The 18,673-nt window shown below is 51.5% G+C and overlaps 1 protein-coding gene across 1 annotated transcript in view; it reads left to right on the forward strand.

Annotated features, from left to right (window-relative positions):
• The window catches only part of XRN1 (5'-3' exoribonuclease 1), a 1,184,094-nt gene that overhangs the window by 948,468 nt on the left and 216,953 nt on the right, over positions 1-18,673 (forward strand). The window contains exon 35 of the mRNA XM_085633624.1: positions 2,810-2,917. Within this exon, the coding sequence (XP_085489750.1) occupies positions 2,810-2,917 (108 nt within the window). The remainder of the gene's footprint in view (positions 1-2,809; positions 2,918-18,673) is intronic.

Here is an 18,673-nt window from a genome sequence, read left to right on the forward strand (position 1 = left end):
TAATTAACTCGTACGTTACTCCCCAGAGAACAGCGTTGGAGTGCCATTGAGTGGGAAGCCTTTGCTATGGTTTGGTCCCTGAAGAAGCTGAGGCCATATTTGTTTGGCACTCACATCCTTGTCCAAACCGACCACAGACCTCTCAGATGGCTGATGCAGATGAAAGATGAGAAGCCAAAAACTTTGAGGTGGTCCATCTCCCTACAGGGAATGGACTGTACAGTGGAACACAGACCTGGGACTGACCATGCCAATGCAGATTGCCTTTACAGGTTTTTTCACTTACAAGACGATGACTCTCTAGGGAATGGTTAGTCTCATTCTCTTTAATTTTCGGTGGGGTGGGCGGGTTGTGTAGGACAGTGCCCCTTTTGACCTGGTTAGCCGCCCACTTTTTGCCTGGTAGCTGCTGCAACTTTGAAACGGCACTGGGTTCCAGCTAACTAGGCCCCACATGCCAGTGTTCTTTCCCTAAAACTGTACCGTTATTCCACAACTGCCACGCCTTTTAGGATACCTGTAAGTAAGTGGTACCTAGGTCCTTGGAACTAATAGGGTCCCTAAGGGCTACAGCACAAATTGTGCCACCCTAAGGGACCACTCACCAAGCTCATCCAAACTGCCATTGCAGCCTGCTTTTCCCTCAGATTTTTGTAAATGCTGCATAAAGTTTCTTTAACTTCAGGTGGGTATAGTCCAGGGCTGTAGATACCAGTTCCATGTTACTGCTATATTAAATGTGTTATACAGGATCTTAGAGGACCAAAGTGCATGTATCTACGGTGTTTCAAGAGCACCCTGGAATGTGGCTGTCCACATATTTTGCTGCATCTTACCAAGTTATTTAGATTCGTGCAAGACCACATCTCAGATGAATATTTTTAAATGTGTTTGAAAGGCACAGTTAAGCTGGATATTCGGCAGTGAAGGCAGACATAAAGTTCATTGGTGTCATAGTATCTTAAACATGCAGATTTTGGGTTGAGTAGATTTCAGGCTTACAATTTGCATGAAGAAGGTGTCAAAGTTTGTTCTTGATCTGAAGTGAGACGTCAGTTTTTCCTTTTTCAATTAAATGTTGAGCAGGTGAGTTTCACGTCAGTAATTGGCCCAGTTTTGGGTTGCAGTCTTGGTTACTGAACTCAGTGATGATTTTGAAGAGCTTCTTAGTTTGGCAAGGAGCATCTGAGATTCATTGAGAGCTGTGTGAACTCTAGGCTTTCTTGATGATTACATTGTCTTCTTTTCTACTGCCTGTGTATTTGATGTTTTACATTAATGGTGCCTGTTTTCCCCAGGGACTGTATGGTTCTAGTTATTGTTTTTGCAGTTTTAAATCTGAGGACAGCCAGCACATCTTCCAATATAAGTGATGTTTTCATGAGGCTTTGAGAGAATCCACTTTGTCAAATAGCTCTGAGAACCTTTGATGGAATTATTTTCCATCAGTGGACCCTATGGTCGTTTGCAAATCAGCTATAATCCGAATAAGTTATGGTTCAGTTATCTCAATGATTTGGGAAGTCTATTTGAGCACAAGTTTTTTGGCGCTCCAAGAGTTAAGAGTAGGTTCAAGTTGATGATGTGGTGATAGTGCAAGTCGCAAAGAGCTTTCACGCCTCTGAATTCAGTTTCTTACGGACTGTGATCCCATTAGGTGTTGGCCTCGTGTGTCAGTAGCTGCAGGTGCTCTGGTCAGACTGTGCTTCTGAACCTAGTCTTCCAAATGAGCTTGTAGTGAAGTGGAATATGTTGTGGCAGTTCCTCTGTGTGATGCCATGAGTGAAGAGTATGTTGTGATGCTTGCCTTAACAATCATCTTTTTTAGTTTTTTCAATTGTTTCACAGCTTGCCTTTCCCTGAGAATCTCCTTGTCAAGGGTGATTGGCTGCTATTGACTGTGTTCTCGCTCTTAGCAGGAACAAATATGGTTGTGAATATTTATCCCATATACAGGATTGTATCTCAATCAATCAATCAATCAGGGGTTTTTAAAGCATGCTACTCACCTGTGAGGGTCTCAAGGCGCTTGGGGGGGGGGGGGGGGGGGGCAGCTCCGGTTTCAGTCGAAGAGCCAGGTCTTGAGGTTCTTCCTAAACATGTGCAGGGTTGGGGAGCGTCTGATGTTCCCTGGAAGCTAGTTCCAGGTCTTGGCTGCGATGTAGGAGAAGGCTCTTCCGCCTGCTCGGCTTCTGCGGATGTGGGGGGGGGTCTCTGCCAGGGCGTGGTCGGCAGAGCAGAGGTTCCTCTTGGGTACGTGGAAGGAGACTCTCTCGTTGAGATATTTGGGACCTATGTTGTGGAGGGATTTGTAGGCATGGGTGAGCAATTTGAAGGTGACTCTCTTCTCAACGGGGAGCCCCATGAGGTCTCGTAGGTGTTGGGTCATGTGTTCGTGCCTTGGTGTCCCGAGGACGAGTCTGGCAACGGTGCTCTGGATGGTTTGGAGCTTCTGTAGAAGAGTTCTGTATCTGTAATGTGCATCCTTATTGCTTGCTGCAGCTATTATTTGTTTTACTTTGTCAAGAAGCCTTGTGATAATACAAGTTAAGATTAAGTAAGAGCCTAAGAAAATTAAGCAGAACAGACAATTTAGATTAAACTCTGTTAACCTTTATAGCTAAATGTGTATAGCCTAAGGAAAATGATAATCCATCAGTTTGGGGTCATGTATACATTGGGTCACTGCTGACAGAATAATCGATGTTCATTTTGCTCTAGTTTGATTTCTGCATTTTGCCTAGAGAGGTTTTGTTACATACTGTTTATTTTGTTTCAGTCACATTAATGAGATAATTCCCTTTATCAGCCTCTCCCAGATTTTTCAAAGCAGAACTTTCGACTTTTAAAAAGGAATGAAAATATAAACCTTGCAGAAGACCAACAGAATGCATGCAATATCAACACACCCGAAAAGGTAAAACACTTTCTAATGCATCTAGACATACATTGATTATCATTTGTGCCTTTCATAAGTTACAAAATGTGTAATTATGCCTAATTAGCTCTTGGTGTGACAACATCATTACAAGAAAATCATTATAAGGTTATATCATTACAGTGGTGTGAGTGTTTAAAATAACTGATTAGGAATTGGGGGTGTATCTTCTGGGCACTGTTGTATTACAGATTTCAAATGGTTTCAAAAGCTATCTCGTTTGGAGAGCGTAGCCTGGGGTCGGGTGCTTCTAAAGTGTTAATAAACATTTTGCACCTTTGGGTGACAGGTGGAATCCATGATTCCAGGCACCTCCCTTTTGCTACCAGTATGCCTCAAATGTGTATTTTTATTTCATTTATTCATTAAAGATTTTTGTGAAGCATGCACCTGGCAAAAACTCTTGACTGGTAACAATGTCCTGGAAAGGAAATTCAACAGTAGTAGTGTAGGCTAACTTAGCTAATAGGTAGTAGGGCAATTAAATTAGTCCTTAAGGTCAACTCTGAATATGTGAAATTTCAGAGCTTTTTGTGAGAAGTTCAAGTTAGGTTTGAGTTTAAGCACCTCTATTAAACCTTTCTGCATCTTTGTGTTTGACAGAAGACCTGGTTTGATCTTTTTGGAATTTCTAGAAGTATGGACAGGTTCTTGATGCTACCTTCATCTTTCAGATGTCTTATTATGCTGAGATGTAGTACTTTTTGGGAGACACTTCATTTTGAAGTGAACTCTGGTTTCAAGAGGAAGCCGTTGTATGTCTCCTAGAATGGGAGTGATGTGATTCGATTTATTTGCACCTTTGATGAGGTGGGCTGAAACAAGTAAGTTACATTTGAGAGAAATTGCTTCAGTTTTTGGGAGGTCAGCCGGCATCCTATTACACAATATGTGAATGAGCAAATCAGAGCTTGAATAACTACTCTAATATTGGAGGTAAGCATGGAGTGTTTCAGTTTTCAGGGTAGATTAAGTTGGCAGGAGTTTGTGTAAGTTTGTAAATGTTCAGAACATGCTACTTGTATCTGAAAGAGACACGTTAGTGATAGATTCCTTACCTTAGAATATCCCCAGGCGCCAGACTGGATCCGGAAAGTTTTAGTCAGCAGTACCCCTGCGCGTCGAAATGTGGCATTGTGCGGCTCCGCGTCCGTCACTGGCGTCGTATGCTCCGAGATGACGTCACCGAGACTATTTAGACTCCACCCATGCGCGCTGATGTCAGTTCTTTCTTTTTCCTCGCCAGCAAGCGCAGATCCGGTTAAAGCACGTACCCTAGTCACTTTTTGACTAACTTTTGTGACTTTTTGTCTTTCATTTTTGAGTCTTTGACTCCTGGTGCCACGTAGGAATGCCTGGGTTTAAATCCTGCGGGGCCTGTCTCCGTACGATGCCGGTGGCCGACCCCCATGGCATCTGCCTCTACTGTCTGGGGCGCGACCATGACTCCCGGTCATGTTCCGACTGTCTGGCCATGGCTCTGAAGGCCTTACAGGAGCGGTCACGTAATCTGCTGGAGGCCAGGCAGTCGTCGTTCGAGGTCAAGGGGTCGATCGAGGGACTGACCGCGGAGCCATCGTCATCGCTCCTTGGGGTCGAAGTCTTCACACTCTGAATCGGGTAAGAGACGTCCTAAGGAGTTGTCGAAGAAGCGTTTTCGCTTTCCCTAGTCCCCCCCCCGTCGGTTTCAGGACGAGGGGGCCGGGGGTACCTGCCCCGCGGCTCCTTTGGAGCCTGTGAGTCCCGCGGCCTACCCACCTTATCCAGGTCCGTCGGCGACTCTGGCCCAGGTGCAAGATCTCTTTGCTGCCATGAAACGCCTTTTCAGGCCTGGGGCTCCCTCCGGCGCGCCTTCGGGCCCCGCGGTCCGAGCTGAGGGCTCTCCCTTGCCGCTGGCTGCTCCGGCCCCGGCACCGCAAGGTCCTCTGCCGGTGGCTCCGGTGCCGCAAGGCCCTCCGCCGGCGGCTCGGGCCCCGACACCACCCGTGGCTCCGTTCCCAGCGCCGCAGTGGGTTCCATCATTCCACCACCGCCCCTGCCCGGTTTCCCGGACAATTTTGTTCCTGGTTGTGACCCTAATTGGGACACGGAGCTCGACTGGCGTAGTTCCTGAAGCCGTTCGACCATTTTTATTCCCCTATCCCTCCCCACCGCCTGTTCCACGGGCAGTGCAAGAAGGGGACGACTGGGAGGAGTCTGAGGACACTCTCGCACGGCAGTGTGGGTCGGAACAGGAATGGACAGAAGAGTTGGAGGATGCAGGTGGTCTTGACCTCTCCTCTGACCCTGGTTTTCTTTCTCCTCCTGCTGTGGCTATGGAGGAGGGTGCCACATACACTATGGTGCTCCGTAGACCAGCTGAGGCCCTTGACCTGCCTACGGTGACCCTCAAAACGAATCTCCTCACTGAAGTACTTCAGCCGGCGGCAAGCCCCTGCTACCATTCAATGAGGCGTTGACTGACGTATTCATGGGCACCTGGTCTAGACCAGCCACGGGAGTTCCCGTGGATAAAAATGTAGCCAGGAGTCATCGCCCGGCCCTGGGTGACCCTGCTTTTTTGACAACCCACCAACTCCGGAGAGCCTGGTCATCCAGGCCTCCACTTGCCAAAGCGCATTCCCATAAGGAATCCAAGAAGCTGGAACAGTTTGGCAAGAAACTGTTTTCATCTGCCAGCTTAGGGCTGTGGTCGGTGAACACCGCATGCCTCTTGGGCTGCTACTCCCACTCTGTGTGGGACATGGTTGCGCAGGTGCTGCCTCAGTGTCCAGAGGAGGTTCAGACAGTGCTTTCCCAAGCTGTTGCTGAGGGGAAAAATGCGCAAAGTTCGCCATCCGGTGTGGACTGGACACAGCGGACTCACTTGGTAGGGCGATTTCCACGACAGTGGCTCTCCGTACCCACGCCTGGTTGCGGTCCACTGGGTTTTCAGGGGATGTTCAAAGTTCTCTTATGGACATGCCCTTTGATGGTACTCGCCTGTTTGGCGATAAGGCAGATAGTGCGCTGGAGCGTTTCAAGGATTCCCGGGCTACGGCCAAGTCCTTGGGTCTCTCCGCCACGCGCCCGGCCACGTCTGCTTTCTGTTCCTTTTGTGGCTACGGAAGGGGCACCCCGACACGTTCGTTCAGCCAGAAGCCTGCGCAGAACCAACCTCAGCGCGGACGTGGTTCCCGCTGCGGCGGGACAAGGGGGCCAGCGTGCGGGTCAGTCCACCTCCGCTTCTGCAGCATCCGCTTCAAAGCCTTCCTAGTCCGAGCTTTGGGGCACACCCCATGCCGGTGGGCGGCAAGATTTTCCAACACCTCCCCCACTGGCGTTCCGTTACCTCGGACAGGTGGGTGTTGCAAATCGTCCGAAGGGGCTACTCCCTCTCCTTCGAGTCTGCCCCTCCAGCCATGCCACCTCAGTTCCACCGCATGTCGGGGGACCATTTTGGGCTTCTCCAGCAGGAAGTCACGGCCCTCTTGGCCAAGGGGGCCATCGAGCGCGTTCCTGGGCCAGAAGTAAGACGTGGTTGTTATTCCCACTACTTTCTGGTCCCCAAGAAGGAGAAAGGGGGCCTGCGCCCCCATCTTGGACCTCAGGAACGTCAACCGCTTCTTCCGGAAGGAGAAGTTCAAGATGTAGACTCTGGCTCAGGTTTTGGCTGCTCTCGACCCTGGAGACTGGATGGTAACGTTGGACTTGTAGGACGCATATTTTCATATTCCTGTCCTGCCGGCCCACCAGCGTTACCTGCGGTTCATGGTAGGCCATGAGCGTTTTCAGTTTGCCGTGCTCCCCTTCGGCCTTACCAGTGCCCCTCGGGTGTTCACGAACGTGATGAAGGTGGTCGCAGCTCATCTGCGCAGATTAGGAGTTCCAGTCTTCCCCTATCTCGACGACTGGTTGTTGAAGGCGGGCTAGCCCCAAATCAAATGTGTTAAGCGTGACTACTCACCCGTAAGGGTCTCAAGGTGTGGGGGGGGGTCGCAGGTTCCAGTCCATCAAGGAGGGGGTCTGTCGAAGAGCCAGGTTTTTAGGTTTCTTGCGAAGATGGGGAACGATGTTATCTGTCTGAGGTGGAGCGGAAGGTCGTTCCAGGCTCTGGCCGCGCGGAAGGAGAAGGAGCGGACCTGGTCTTTCTGGTGCGGGGGACCACGGCATAGGAGAGCTGGGCTGATCGTAGGGTCCTTTGGGGTGCGTGGAATTTGAGTCGGCTATTCAGGTATGCTTGTCCGGTGTCGTGGAGGGCCTTGTGAGCGTGGGTTAGCATCTTGAAGGTGACTCTAGCTTCGATGGGGAGCCAGTGGAGTGTGCGCAGGTGCTAGGAGATGTGGCAGTGTCTTGGCAGGTTGAGGACCAGTCTCGCAGCGGCGTTTTGGATGCTCTGTAGCTTGCAAGTGAGGTTTTTGTTTATTCCGGCATAGAGTGCGTTGCCGTAGTCGAACCTGCTGGTGACCAGGGCGTGAGTGACGGTCTTTCTGTGTTCGAGGGGGATCCATTTAAAGGTCTTACATAGGAGGCGGAGAGTGTGGAAGCAGGACGACGAGACGGAGTTGATCTGGCGGTCCATTTTGAGATCTGAGTCCAGGATGATTCCCAGGTTGCATGCGTGGTCCTTGGGGGTGGGCGGGCTTCTGAGGGCGGGGGGCCACCAGATGTCGTTCCAGGCGTCTGGGTTTGGGCCCATGATGAGTAATTCCATTTTGTTGGTGTTTAGTTGTAAGCAGCTGTTTTTCATCCATTTGGCGACGGCTTCCATGCCTTCTCGAAAGTTGTCTGGCGTTGTTGGGTTTGTTGGATAGGGAGAGGATGAGTTGGGTGTCGTCTGCGTATGACACAATGTTGAGTCCGTAGGTTGTGACGATCGGGGCGAGCGGAGCCATGTAGACGTTGAAGAGCGTAGGGCTGAGGAAGGACCCCTGGGGGACTACGCAGGTGGTATGTGCAGGGTCCGAGCGGAAAGGGGGGAGTCTGACCCTCTGCGTTCTGCCGGAGAGGAAGGAGCGGATCCAGTCAAGGGCCTTGTCTTGGATCCCTGCGTTGTGGAGTCTGCGTATTAGGGTGTGGTGAGAGACTGTGTCGAAAGCCGCTGAGAGGTCGAGGAGGAGGAGGACTGCTGTTTCTCCAGTAAGGTACGGATGTAGTCTGTTGCTGCGAGGAGGGCGGTTACCGTACTGTGGTTTTTTCTGAAGCCGGATTGGGAGGAGTCGAGGATGTTGTGCTCTTCGATGAATGTGGCGAGTTGGCTGTTGGCTTTCTCGATGACTTTCGCTGGGAACGGGAGCAGGGAAATGGGTCGGTAGTTTTTGAGGTCAGTAGGGTCCGCCGAGGGTTTCTTCGGGAGGGGGTTGATCTCAGCATGTTTCCAGTCGTCAGGGAATGTGGCTGTTGCCAGGGAGCGGTTGATGGTGTGGCGGTGCGATGGTGTCGGCAGCTCTGTTGAAAATGTGGTGGGGGCAGAGGTCCGTGGGGGCAGAGGTCCGTGGGGGCCCCGGAGTGGGTTGACTTAATCGTCTTCAGTGGTGAGGGCTGTCCAGTTTTTGATCGCTGGCTTCAGGGTGGTTGGTGAGGGTTTAGTGTGTTGGTTGCCTTCATCGAAGTTATCGTAGATGCTCTTGATTTTGTGGTGGAAAACGTGTAGGAGAGTAGGGTCTGCTTTCTATGTTCACCCCCACTTTTTGCTTTTGCTTTACTGGTTTTCGACTTAGATGTGGCTGTGGGCCTGCTAATCAGACCCACAGCCCTGCTCTTCTCTCTCTAAATTAATACTATGTACTTTAGGTGCATAACCCATTTGGATAGGATCACCTAATTGGCCCCTGTACAGTGTACCCTAGGTACCCAGGGCATAGGTGTACCCTAGGCCTACCAGGGGCTGCAGCATGTATTATGCCACCCCTGGCCTGGCCTTCCATTTTGACACAACTGGCTGATCACTCAGCTGGGGCAAGGTCGTGTAATCACCCCTTGCTTAGGTGTAGTATTCCTATACCTAACTTACATATAGACACATGTGTACCTATCAGTCACTCCTATGGCAGGCCTTAACAATCCTGGAGGCAGAGTGCTTGGTAACATGTGAGATGGTGCTCTAGCATGAGCTGAGCCTGTCTGCAGCTTTCGTAACCAAGTCCTTATAGCTGTTCTATGATATAGCCTACCATATACTCTTAAAGTGCCTTATAATCTTAGACGGTTATGGTAACTATGGTTTGGCTTTATCAAAACATGTCGTGTAAGGTGTCTAACACTGTGGAATAATACCCCCATGCCATTTCTGGACATGAGGATATTATTCCCCCCTTCTAGAGGGAAAGACATGTTAAAATCATACTTCACTGTTAGCCTCTGACCAAAGCCTCAGCATCACAAAATGGATGCTGCTGCCACGACACAAGTCTGACCTCCTGCAGCTGGGAGTGATCCCAGCCAGGGAGGCCTGGACAATAGGTTTCCTGCTTGGGGAGGTGCTAGCACCTCCCCAGACAGCCTTTAGTGTATTGGGGCAGGGTGGGCTGAAAGGAATGAGACATGCCTGGGGCACACAAGGTGTTCCTTGCATAGTCCAGTTCAAACCGGCGCTGGGGCACTCCAGCCCCAGCTCTGGCGCGAAACTGGACAAAGGGAAGTGGGTGTAACCACCCCCTCCCAGGTCCCACCCATAAGGCGTGACCTAGCAGGTATCCCAGCCCCCCAGATTAGTATAAGAGTGGGAGTTGGGCCTCAAGACTTTAGATTATCCTGAACCTGCAAACTTGAACAGAAACTCTGGACCTTCGACATTCGACGAAAGAAGAAGACTGAAGAATCTCCCTTGTGGCCAAGGAGTGGCTACCCTGTGCAAACAGGCACCATCAAGAGACTACCCTTTGCTTTGCCCACGTTCTACGAGGAACCGACTGCAGAGCCCGACCAGAGCCTTGACTTCCAGACTTCTCCGACCCTGATCCACATCCACAGCAGAGCTGAGATCCGTGGAGGCGACGAGCGACGTGGGACCGGCTACCTGGGAAAAGTGGCTAGTAACTTCAAGCGCAGCTTCTGAGGCACCCTCGAAGTTGTGCACCGGGGATTGAGAAGCCCCAACCCCAAGCATCATCTGCACCGAAGATCAGCCCCCCACACTCCACGAGTCCTGCGTGGGGCCCTTCTGCATTTTCCTGCTTGCCGCGTCTGTCCGGTTGCTTGCCCGCTGGCTAGTGGCCTTTGTGACGACGCACCCTGAAATCTTCTGCGCTGGTTTGGCTCCTCCAGACTGGCTCCCGCTTCTCTGCAAAGAAGAAGCACCCCAGACCTTCCTGGTCTGCACCAGAAGCAAGTCCTCCGTTCTTCGTGGGTTCCGCTTGCCAAGGCTTGGTGAGTCCTAGTCCAACTTCGACGCCGCCGACAGCAAGAGCCTTCGTGGGACAGCTTGCCTCCTGGTCGTCCTCGACGCTTCCTGGTCCTCCTGGCTGCAGCGACAAGCTTCACCTTCACCTGCAATCTTCACGACATCGCCTGGTTCCTTCCTGGTTCCACGTGGTCACTGGCTAGTGACCTTGACTCTGTCCCTTCTGCTTGCAGGTCTCCTCTCTTCTTGATCCCAGCCTTGGGATCCACCGGACACTCTTCACTGACTGCCTGTCAGCATCTTTCTTCAGGCATCCATAGGAGTCGACGACGAAAACCGACGCAACTTCACCCCTGTGCACCCGCAGCCTGTGGGCTAGGTAACTTGGGTACTCCGGTGCTCATCAGGATAGTGACTATCCTAGTGTCTAGTTTTCCAGTCTCGACTTACTAGCTACTCCGGAAGTGTCCTAAATATATCGTTTTCTAAACTGTACTATTGCTAGTGACTTTTACACATTACGCGTGAGTGTTTCCACTCTGCACACGAATCCCGTGGGCCTCCCACTTCCTAACTAACGCTAGTGTAGTGTAGCCCCAGCGATGGCCTAGGCCTATTCTATTTCCGTGACAGTGGTCCTTATACCACTTACTTAGTATATGGTTTGCGTGGCCCCTGTGCATGGTTCGGGCTGCGGTGTTGGCGTCGTCGTTTTCCGTGATAGTTGGGGTGAAGTTGCTGAGTGATGAGGTTAGCTGGTCGTCGGTGATAATGTTCCAGTCTCTTCGTGGGAGCAGGTGCTGGTGTCTGTGGATGGTGGGTGTTCTGAAGGTGAAGTGGACGAATCGATGGTCAGTCCATGAGAGTTCGTGGTGTGGCTGAAGGTGATGGAGTTTCCTGTTGTGAAGAGGGGTCAAGGGTGTGTCGTGCTGAGTGCATGGGTTCGGTCAAAATCTGGCGGAGTCCAATGTTGTGGAAGTTGTCCAGGAGGGATGTCGTGCTGGGGTCCAGTTGGTTGCTGAGGTCGAAGTTGAGGTCTCCCAGTAGGATGTAGTTGGTGGACGCGATGGCATACGGCGAGATGATGTCTGTGATGGAGTTGGCGAAAAGTCCGCGGGGTCCAGGGGGTCGGTAGATGAGGGTTCCTCGAGGGGTGGTGGTAGGGCTGGCCAGTATCTTGCAGTGAAGGTGTTACATCAAGTCTGTGGGCTCGTCAGGGAGTGTGCTCAGGCAGAGGGTGGATTTGTGGACGATGGCGATTCCTCCTCCCGGGCGGGTGGGGCGGCCCTTCCTGGAGATCATGTATCCTATCCTTGGGGAATGGCAATGGCGATGTCCGGTCCAGGTTTCGGTAAAGAATGCTACGTCCGGGGTAGTGCTGTCGAGGAGGTCCCAGATTTCAGTGGCGTGTTTGTGGAGGGATCGGACGTTGAGGAGGATGCATTGCAGGGTCTTCGGTTCGGTTGTGTTCTTGCGGGCAGATTGCGGGCAGATTGCGCTGGGTCAGTGGTCTTGGTGGTGCTGCAGGTGTGCCGGCAGCGGTGACAGCTGAAGGGTCCGTGGGTGTCGGCTGGTGATGCTAGCATGCAGTTGTTGTTGCGGCCTGGGTTCAGAGCATGGAGTGCCGCTGGGTCGTAGTGTTGGCGGTGCAGAGATCCAGGGTCCCTGGTGCTGGTTGCAGTCGGGTCGCAGACGGGCGCAGACGAGCTTGCCTTCGGCGCCCCGGCGGTGCGGCCGCCACTAGGTAGGGGTCGGGGAGGGCTGGACAGCTGGGAGGCGGGAAGGGGAGCTGGATTGGGCTGGTCACACTGATCGTGCTGGGGGGAGGGGCTGCGGGGGCAGAAGCGGCGGGGGAAAACAGGCTGAAAAAGGCGAAAGGAAAAAGGCAAAAAGAGAGAGAAAAGTGCAAGAAAGAGTGGAGGAAAGACAGAGGACAAAGGAGAGTGAAATGGGGAGATTGAGATGAGGGTAAAAAAACGAGTGAAAAAGGGAGGAAAGACCCAGAAGAAGAGTGAAGGCGGAATATAGACATGAGGGAATAAACGAGTGAAAAGGAGAGAAAAAGCGAAGCAAGAGAATGGAGACAGAGGTCCACTGGACCACCAGGGATGAGGCACAGGTGAAACCTGCGGGTGGAGGAGGGCCTCGAACACCAACACTCAAGAGTGCAGGGTCTTTGGTGAAGGCCTCACTTAATGGTTGAGCTTCGAGGGAGAGAGAGCAATTTCACTGACAGTGACATTGGTCTTGCTCCAGGCAGTCGTCTCCCACCTCCAGACTACGGGCAACCTCCTGCATTTGCTAGGGTTCTCCATCAATGTGCTGAAGTCGCACCTGAGCCCCTCTCAGAAGCTCCTCTTCATCGGAGCTGTTCTGGATTCGACGCAGTTTCGGGTCTATCCTCTTGAGCAGCGAGTCCGGGATATTCAGGCTATGATTCCGACCTTTAGGCCTCTATCCCGGGTTTCGGTCAGGATGACCCTCCGGCTCCTGGGCCTGATGGCCTCTTGCATGCTGCTAGTGCAACATGCCAGATGGCATATGCAGACTCTGAAATGGTGTGAAAAAGTGGCTCTGTATATACTGTTCCCCAATAGGTACAGTGTGTACGGAGTCCACAGTCCCCAGAGGTTTGGCAGAGGCTAAAGTTAGATATAACCTTACTCTCTGAAGTGGTAGCTTGGTTGAGCAGTAAGGCAGTATCAGAGGACAGTGTAAAGCATTTGTTGCACACACTCAGTCAGCAAATGGTCTCACACACTCAATAATTGAACTCTAGGCCAATGGTTTATATATAAAAAAGATATGCTTGTTTTATTTTGGAACCAACAATAGGTATTAAAATATACTTTCTCAGAATGAGATGCTTTATATAGATACTTTTTCAATATGCAATTGGCTTTTGTAGAAAGTTACAAGTGGTTGCAATAGGCAACACAATTTTAAACACAATAATGCATTGAGTTCAATGGAAGTTTCAAGTTATTTGCAATAGATTACTTTTGGGATTACTTTTGTGATTCCTGGACTGGATCCTAGATTCAGTCCTGGGACAGTACTTAGAAACAAGTGATAAAAGTCGACTTAGTTACGATTTTGAGACAATATTTTGCTATTTTAAAAGTTGACAGAAAATATTTCATAGAAAACAGTCAATGATTCCCTATGGAAGAAAATTCAAGTTGCAGGTATAGTATGTTCTCGTTACTTTTGTAATCCAGTACTGGGTGCCTAGACTCAGTACTGGGACCTTTATGCAAAACAGGTGAGTAATTACTTTTTCACAATTTATACGATTTTTAAAGAATATTTAAAGTTTGCAGAAATCGACACAGAAGAAATTTCACAGAAAAACAGTCAATGGTTTCCTATGGAAGAAAATTGGGTTACTGGTAAGTACGGTTGTGAATATTTTTCAGAGTCAGTGCTGGGTACCAAGATCCAGCACTGGGAGCTCACCTAATAGCAGGTGAGTATTTTTGTTTTCATTACTCGGCTGATTTTTGGTGAATATTTTAAGTTTTGAAAAGTCCACACTTTGAAGAAATTTCAGGATGTTCCTATGGAGAAAATTGAGTTATCGGTTTAAAGGTAAGTACTCGACAGGCAGAGTTAAGGTTCTGGGCATAGACTCAGGGGTCTCCCAGGGTCAGATAGGTACAGTTGTTACACCCTCAGCAGCACGGGGCAGCCGGGTGCAGAGAGAGTTAGGCCCAATGTTATCCTATGGGAGGCAGTGGGGCCTTGGTTGGTGGCTGCTGACTAGCAGGCCACGCGGCTGTGGGAACTGGGCTCCTGGTCACTTGCTCAGGGCAAATGGGGAAGTAGATAGGTGTAGAGGTTACACTGCCAGGGCCACTCAGGCGGCTGGGTGCAGGGTGCTTTTGAGCCTTCGGGCGCTCAATTGATTTCAATGGAAAAGCTCCGGTTTAGAAAGACTGCAAGCTCGGGGACGAAGATTCTTCAGGTGCCACCACCACTTCGAGAGGTAAGTTGGGTAGTTGGAGGATAGGTAGGTACCCCGGAGATGGGCACAGGGGGCCGCGGGGCGCCGGGTGCAGGGGTGCCTTTTGGTGTCGGGAAATCTTACCCTCTGTTGATTGCGGTTGGGGGGCACCTGGTTCTGAGGCTGCAGGCGTCGTCAGGAGCGTCGAGGGAAGTCCTTGGGTGCCGGACTCGGGGTCACAGTCGCCGTGGGGTCGTCCTCGTGGTCTTTGTTCACTCCGGCACAGGCCAGGCTGGGCGGATGCAGAGTGTGAAGGGTTCGCGGTTCCGGGCTGATGCCAGGGATTAGAAGCAGATTTTGAGTAGAGCCTCTACTCATGGGAGTCCCAGGTGCTTGGAGCCAAAAGGTAGCCAGGTCCTCCGGGGTTTGTGAGGTTGCTGGCCACAAGAGATGCCGGGTTGGAGCAGAAGCAGGTTCGAGGGTCGACAGGCCGGTAGGGCTGGTGCCAAAGCAGTTGGTGTCTTCCTCTTCTTAGCAGCTGCAGGGCAGGTCTTCTTTCTTCTTGCTCTTCTTTGTATTTCGGAATCTGGAATCTGGGGAAGGAAGGTTCAGGGTGGCCCTAAATACTAGATTTAGGGGTGTTACAGGTAGGTGAAGGACAGGGACCAATGGGTCCCTGTCCTGGGGTCGGTACACCCCCTATCCTGCCTCTCTCCTGTGGGAGGTGGGCAGTAGCCTAGTCCTGATTGGGCAGGGCTTCCCATCTTCAAGATGGCGAGTGCCCGGAGATGTGCTTCACCTCGCCTCCCCCACCTGAGGGGTGGGGTTGGCAGGCTGGCACATCCCCTGTCCTTATTTGGGGTTTCCGGCCAGGCTTCCCGCCAGAGTGGGGGCTGCCAGTGGCCTGAGGCGGCATGCCTTTGAAGCTTCCCCCTGCCCATCCGGGGGGAGGAGATTCAGCACCTCGCCCAGGATGTGCATTGTTGCAGACCCAGGAGAGCAGGGGCTCTCCTACCCAGGGGTCCAGCAACATGTCTACTGTGTGGCAGCCTAGGCAGCCTCTCAGACCAGACGTGGATTGTAGGTTAGGTTTCAGGGGGCATCTCTAAGATGCCCTCTGGGGTGCTTGGTATATTAAATCCCACACTGGCATCAGTGCGGGTTTAATGTGCTGAGAAGTTTGATGCCAAACTTCTCAGTCTTCAGTGTTGACATTATGGTGCTGGGGAGTTCATGTTTGACGAGCTCTCAGCACCATGTACTCTTAAATGGCAGCACTGCACTTACAGTGCCCAGGAATGGACCTGGGTACTGTAGGGGCACAGGGCTCATGCTCCTAAGCCCACACCACTGACATAGGGCACCCAGCTAGAGGGGTGGCTGATGTATGCCAGGGCAGTATAGGTGGTGGGCATGGCACACAGGGATGTGTGCCATGTCGATTCTTTGTTTTGTCTTGTACCCAGACACTCAGCCTGCAAGAGCAGTGTGTGTGTGTTAGGGTACAGGGCCTCTAACGGTGGCACAGTGAGTGTTGCAGCCCTTAGAGGCCTTCCCTGGTCACAAGGCCCGGGGTACCTAGGGTACCATTTACCAGGGGCTGACATGTGGCCAGGGTTTGCCAGTTTGGGTTTTGGCTGTTAGGCAGTTTTTAGGGAATGAACACAGGCCCTGGGCACCTGATAGGCAGGAGCCCAGGGCACAACAAGGAAAAGTGCATCAGCTTTCAGGCAATTAAAGGGGGGGTGGTTTACTGCAGCAGAAACCCACTTTCTTACAAGTGGGACCTGAAGTTCCAGTGGGCACAGCATCAGGGCAACCTGTCGGATCACGTCCAGGTCTCGGAGGGCAGTTCCCTCTCCCTTCCCCAACCGGAGCATACAGTGTTGACGGATGCGTCCCTCCTGGGATGGGGCGGCCACTTGGGAGAGGCGGAGATCAGAGTCCTCTGGTCTCCGGTGGAATCCCGGCTCCATGTCAACCTTCTGGAGCTTCGGGCGATTCGACTTGCACTGCAGGCATTCCTTCCCTCTGTCCGGGAAAGTGTGGTGCAGGTGTTCATGGACAACACCACCGTCGTGTGGTATTGCAACAAACAGGGCGGGGTGGGGTCGTGGACCCTTTGTCAGGAGGCTCTGCGCCTCTGGACATGGCTAGAACATCAGGGCATCACCCTGGTGGTTCAACACCTGGCAGGCTCTCTGAACTCCAGGGCGGACGAACTCAGCTGCCGGTGCATGATGGATCACGAATGGCGTCTGAACTCGGACGTGGCGCAAGGCCTGTTTCGGCAGTGAGGAGAGCCTTGGTTAGATCTATTCGCCACCGAAGAGAACGCACAATGTCATCAGTTCTGCGCGTTGGAATTTCCTAGGCAGCACTCGCTCGGAGACGCTTTTCGTCGCGAGTGGAGCTGCAGTCTGTTGTACGCCTTTCCGCCTATACCACTTCTGCCCAGAGTGCTGACCGGGCCCAAGTCATCCTTGTGGCTCCGGATTGGGCACGAAGATACTGGTATTCCGAGCTACTCAGTCTGTCAATCGATCCCCCAATTCGACTGTCTCTTCAGGAGGACCTTCTGTCGCAGGGGACTGTCCTCCACCCGAACCTGCCCAGCCTCCACCTCCATGCGTGGAGATTGAGCGCCGACAGTTGATGCCATTTGACTTGCCTCCTGAAGTCTGTGATGTCATTCTGGCAGCCAGGCGTCCCTCCACTAAAACGGTATACACCTGCAGTTGGAACAAATTTGTGGCATGGTGCACAGCAAAGGCTGTGGAATCCCTTTCCACCCATCTTTCTGAAGTTCTCCTCTATCTTCTTTCCCTGGCCCAGCAGGGCTCTGCTCTGGGCACCCTCAAGTGAAATCTTTCAGCTGTTTCTGCCTTCTTGCGGCTTCCTGATCAGCCTTCTCTTTGCAAGTCCCCTGTTGCTAGATTCTTTAAAGGCATTACTCACATGTTTCCTCATGTCCCTTTCGTAATGCCTCAGTGGGACTTGAACCTGGTTTTAACCTATCTGATGTGCGCTCCTTTTGAGCCACTTCATAATTGTCCTCTTCGTCTTCTGACTCTTAAGACTGCTTTCCTGGTTGCCATCACCTCTGCCAGAAGAGTGAGGGAGCTCCAGGCTCTTTCTTCTAAACCTCCTTTCCTCTCTGTCCATCCGGACAAGGTTGTTCTCAGGACTCGTACTTCCTTTCTAACTAATGTGGTTACTACCTTTCAGATCGGCCAGTCTGTTACACTGCCCACCTTCTTTCCACCTCCGCATCCCTCGAAAGAGGAAGAGAGGCTCCACCGTCTGGACCCAAAATGTGCGCTCTCCTTCTATCTGGACCGCATGAAACAGTTCCGGGTGGACGACCAACTCTTCGTTGGCTACGTGGGCGCTAAGAAGGGGCGGGCTGTGCACAAGCGGACCATCTCTCGATGGGTCGTTTTGTGCATTAAGGCCTGTTATTCCTTGGCTAAGAAGGAACCTCCTGTGGGGCTGAAGGCCCATTCCACTCGGGCCACAGCGGCTACTACTGCCCTGGGATGGGGAGTCCCTCTGCAGGACATTTGTCAGGCAGCAACGTGGGCCTCGCTGCACACGTTTGCCAAGCATTACTGCCTGGACAGCCAAGTCCTGAGAGACGGCTTCTTTGGCCGTTCCGTTCTCCGGGACTTCCTGGTGTGATCTTGGTTCGCAGACCCACTACCGGGGTTGGTATTGCTGGGGTATCTATTCTAAGGTAAGGAATCTAACTAACGTGTTTCTTTCAGATGCTCAAGTTACTTACCTTCGGTAACGATATATCTGTAAGAAACATTAGTTAGTTAGATTCCTTACCGCCCCACCCATCCTCCCCGTTCTGCAAACTGATATCTAGGGTTAAGGTTATCCCTTTCAGGGCCCTAAATTCATGGCACCAGTGTCGGTTTCTTGCATGGCTCTGCGTTCCTGGCGCGGAAAGCTATGTACAAGAACTGCCGCGAGGGCGGCGTCTAAGTACTTCGACGTCATCCCGCCGATCACGACGCCGATAACAGACGAGGAGCCGCAGATGACTCCTAGCGCCGCGCAAGGGTATTGCTGACGAAAAATCTTGCCGGATCCAGCCTGACGCCTGGGGATATTCTAAGGTAAGGAATCTAACTAACTAATGTTTCTTACAGATGTATCATTACCGAAGGTAAGTAACTTGTTCTTCTGGATTCAATCTGGAGTCTGTATAGTATTTGAAAGATAAGAAATCTGCTGTTACATTGAGTATCCACAAGAAAGATTTTTCAAAGGTAAATAACTTATTCATTGGTGGCTAGAGAAGACCACCTTCCGCACAAACATAAACTGAACAGATTAAACCCCAGGAACATGGTGAACTCTGTCTGATTGTATGGCAAATTGGATTGACAAACATGTAAAGACTTCAAAAATATAATGACCGCTGACATCAAGAGAAAGACGATTAAATATTTCTAAA

The sequence above is a fragment of the Triturus cristatus genome, chromosome 11, assembly GCF_964204655.1.
Source record: "Triturus cristatus chromosome 11, aTriCri1.1, whole genome shotgun sequence".
Taxonomy (NCBI): domain Eukaryota; kingdom Metazoa; phylum Chordata; class Amphibia; order Caudata; family Salamandridae; genus Triturus; species Triturus cristatus.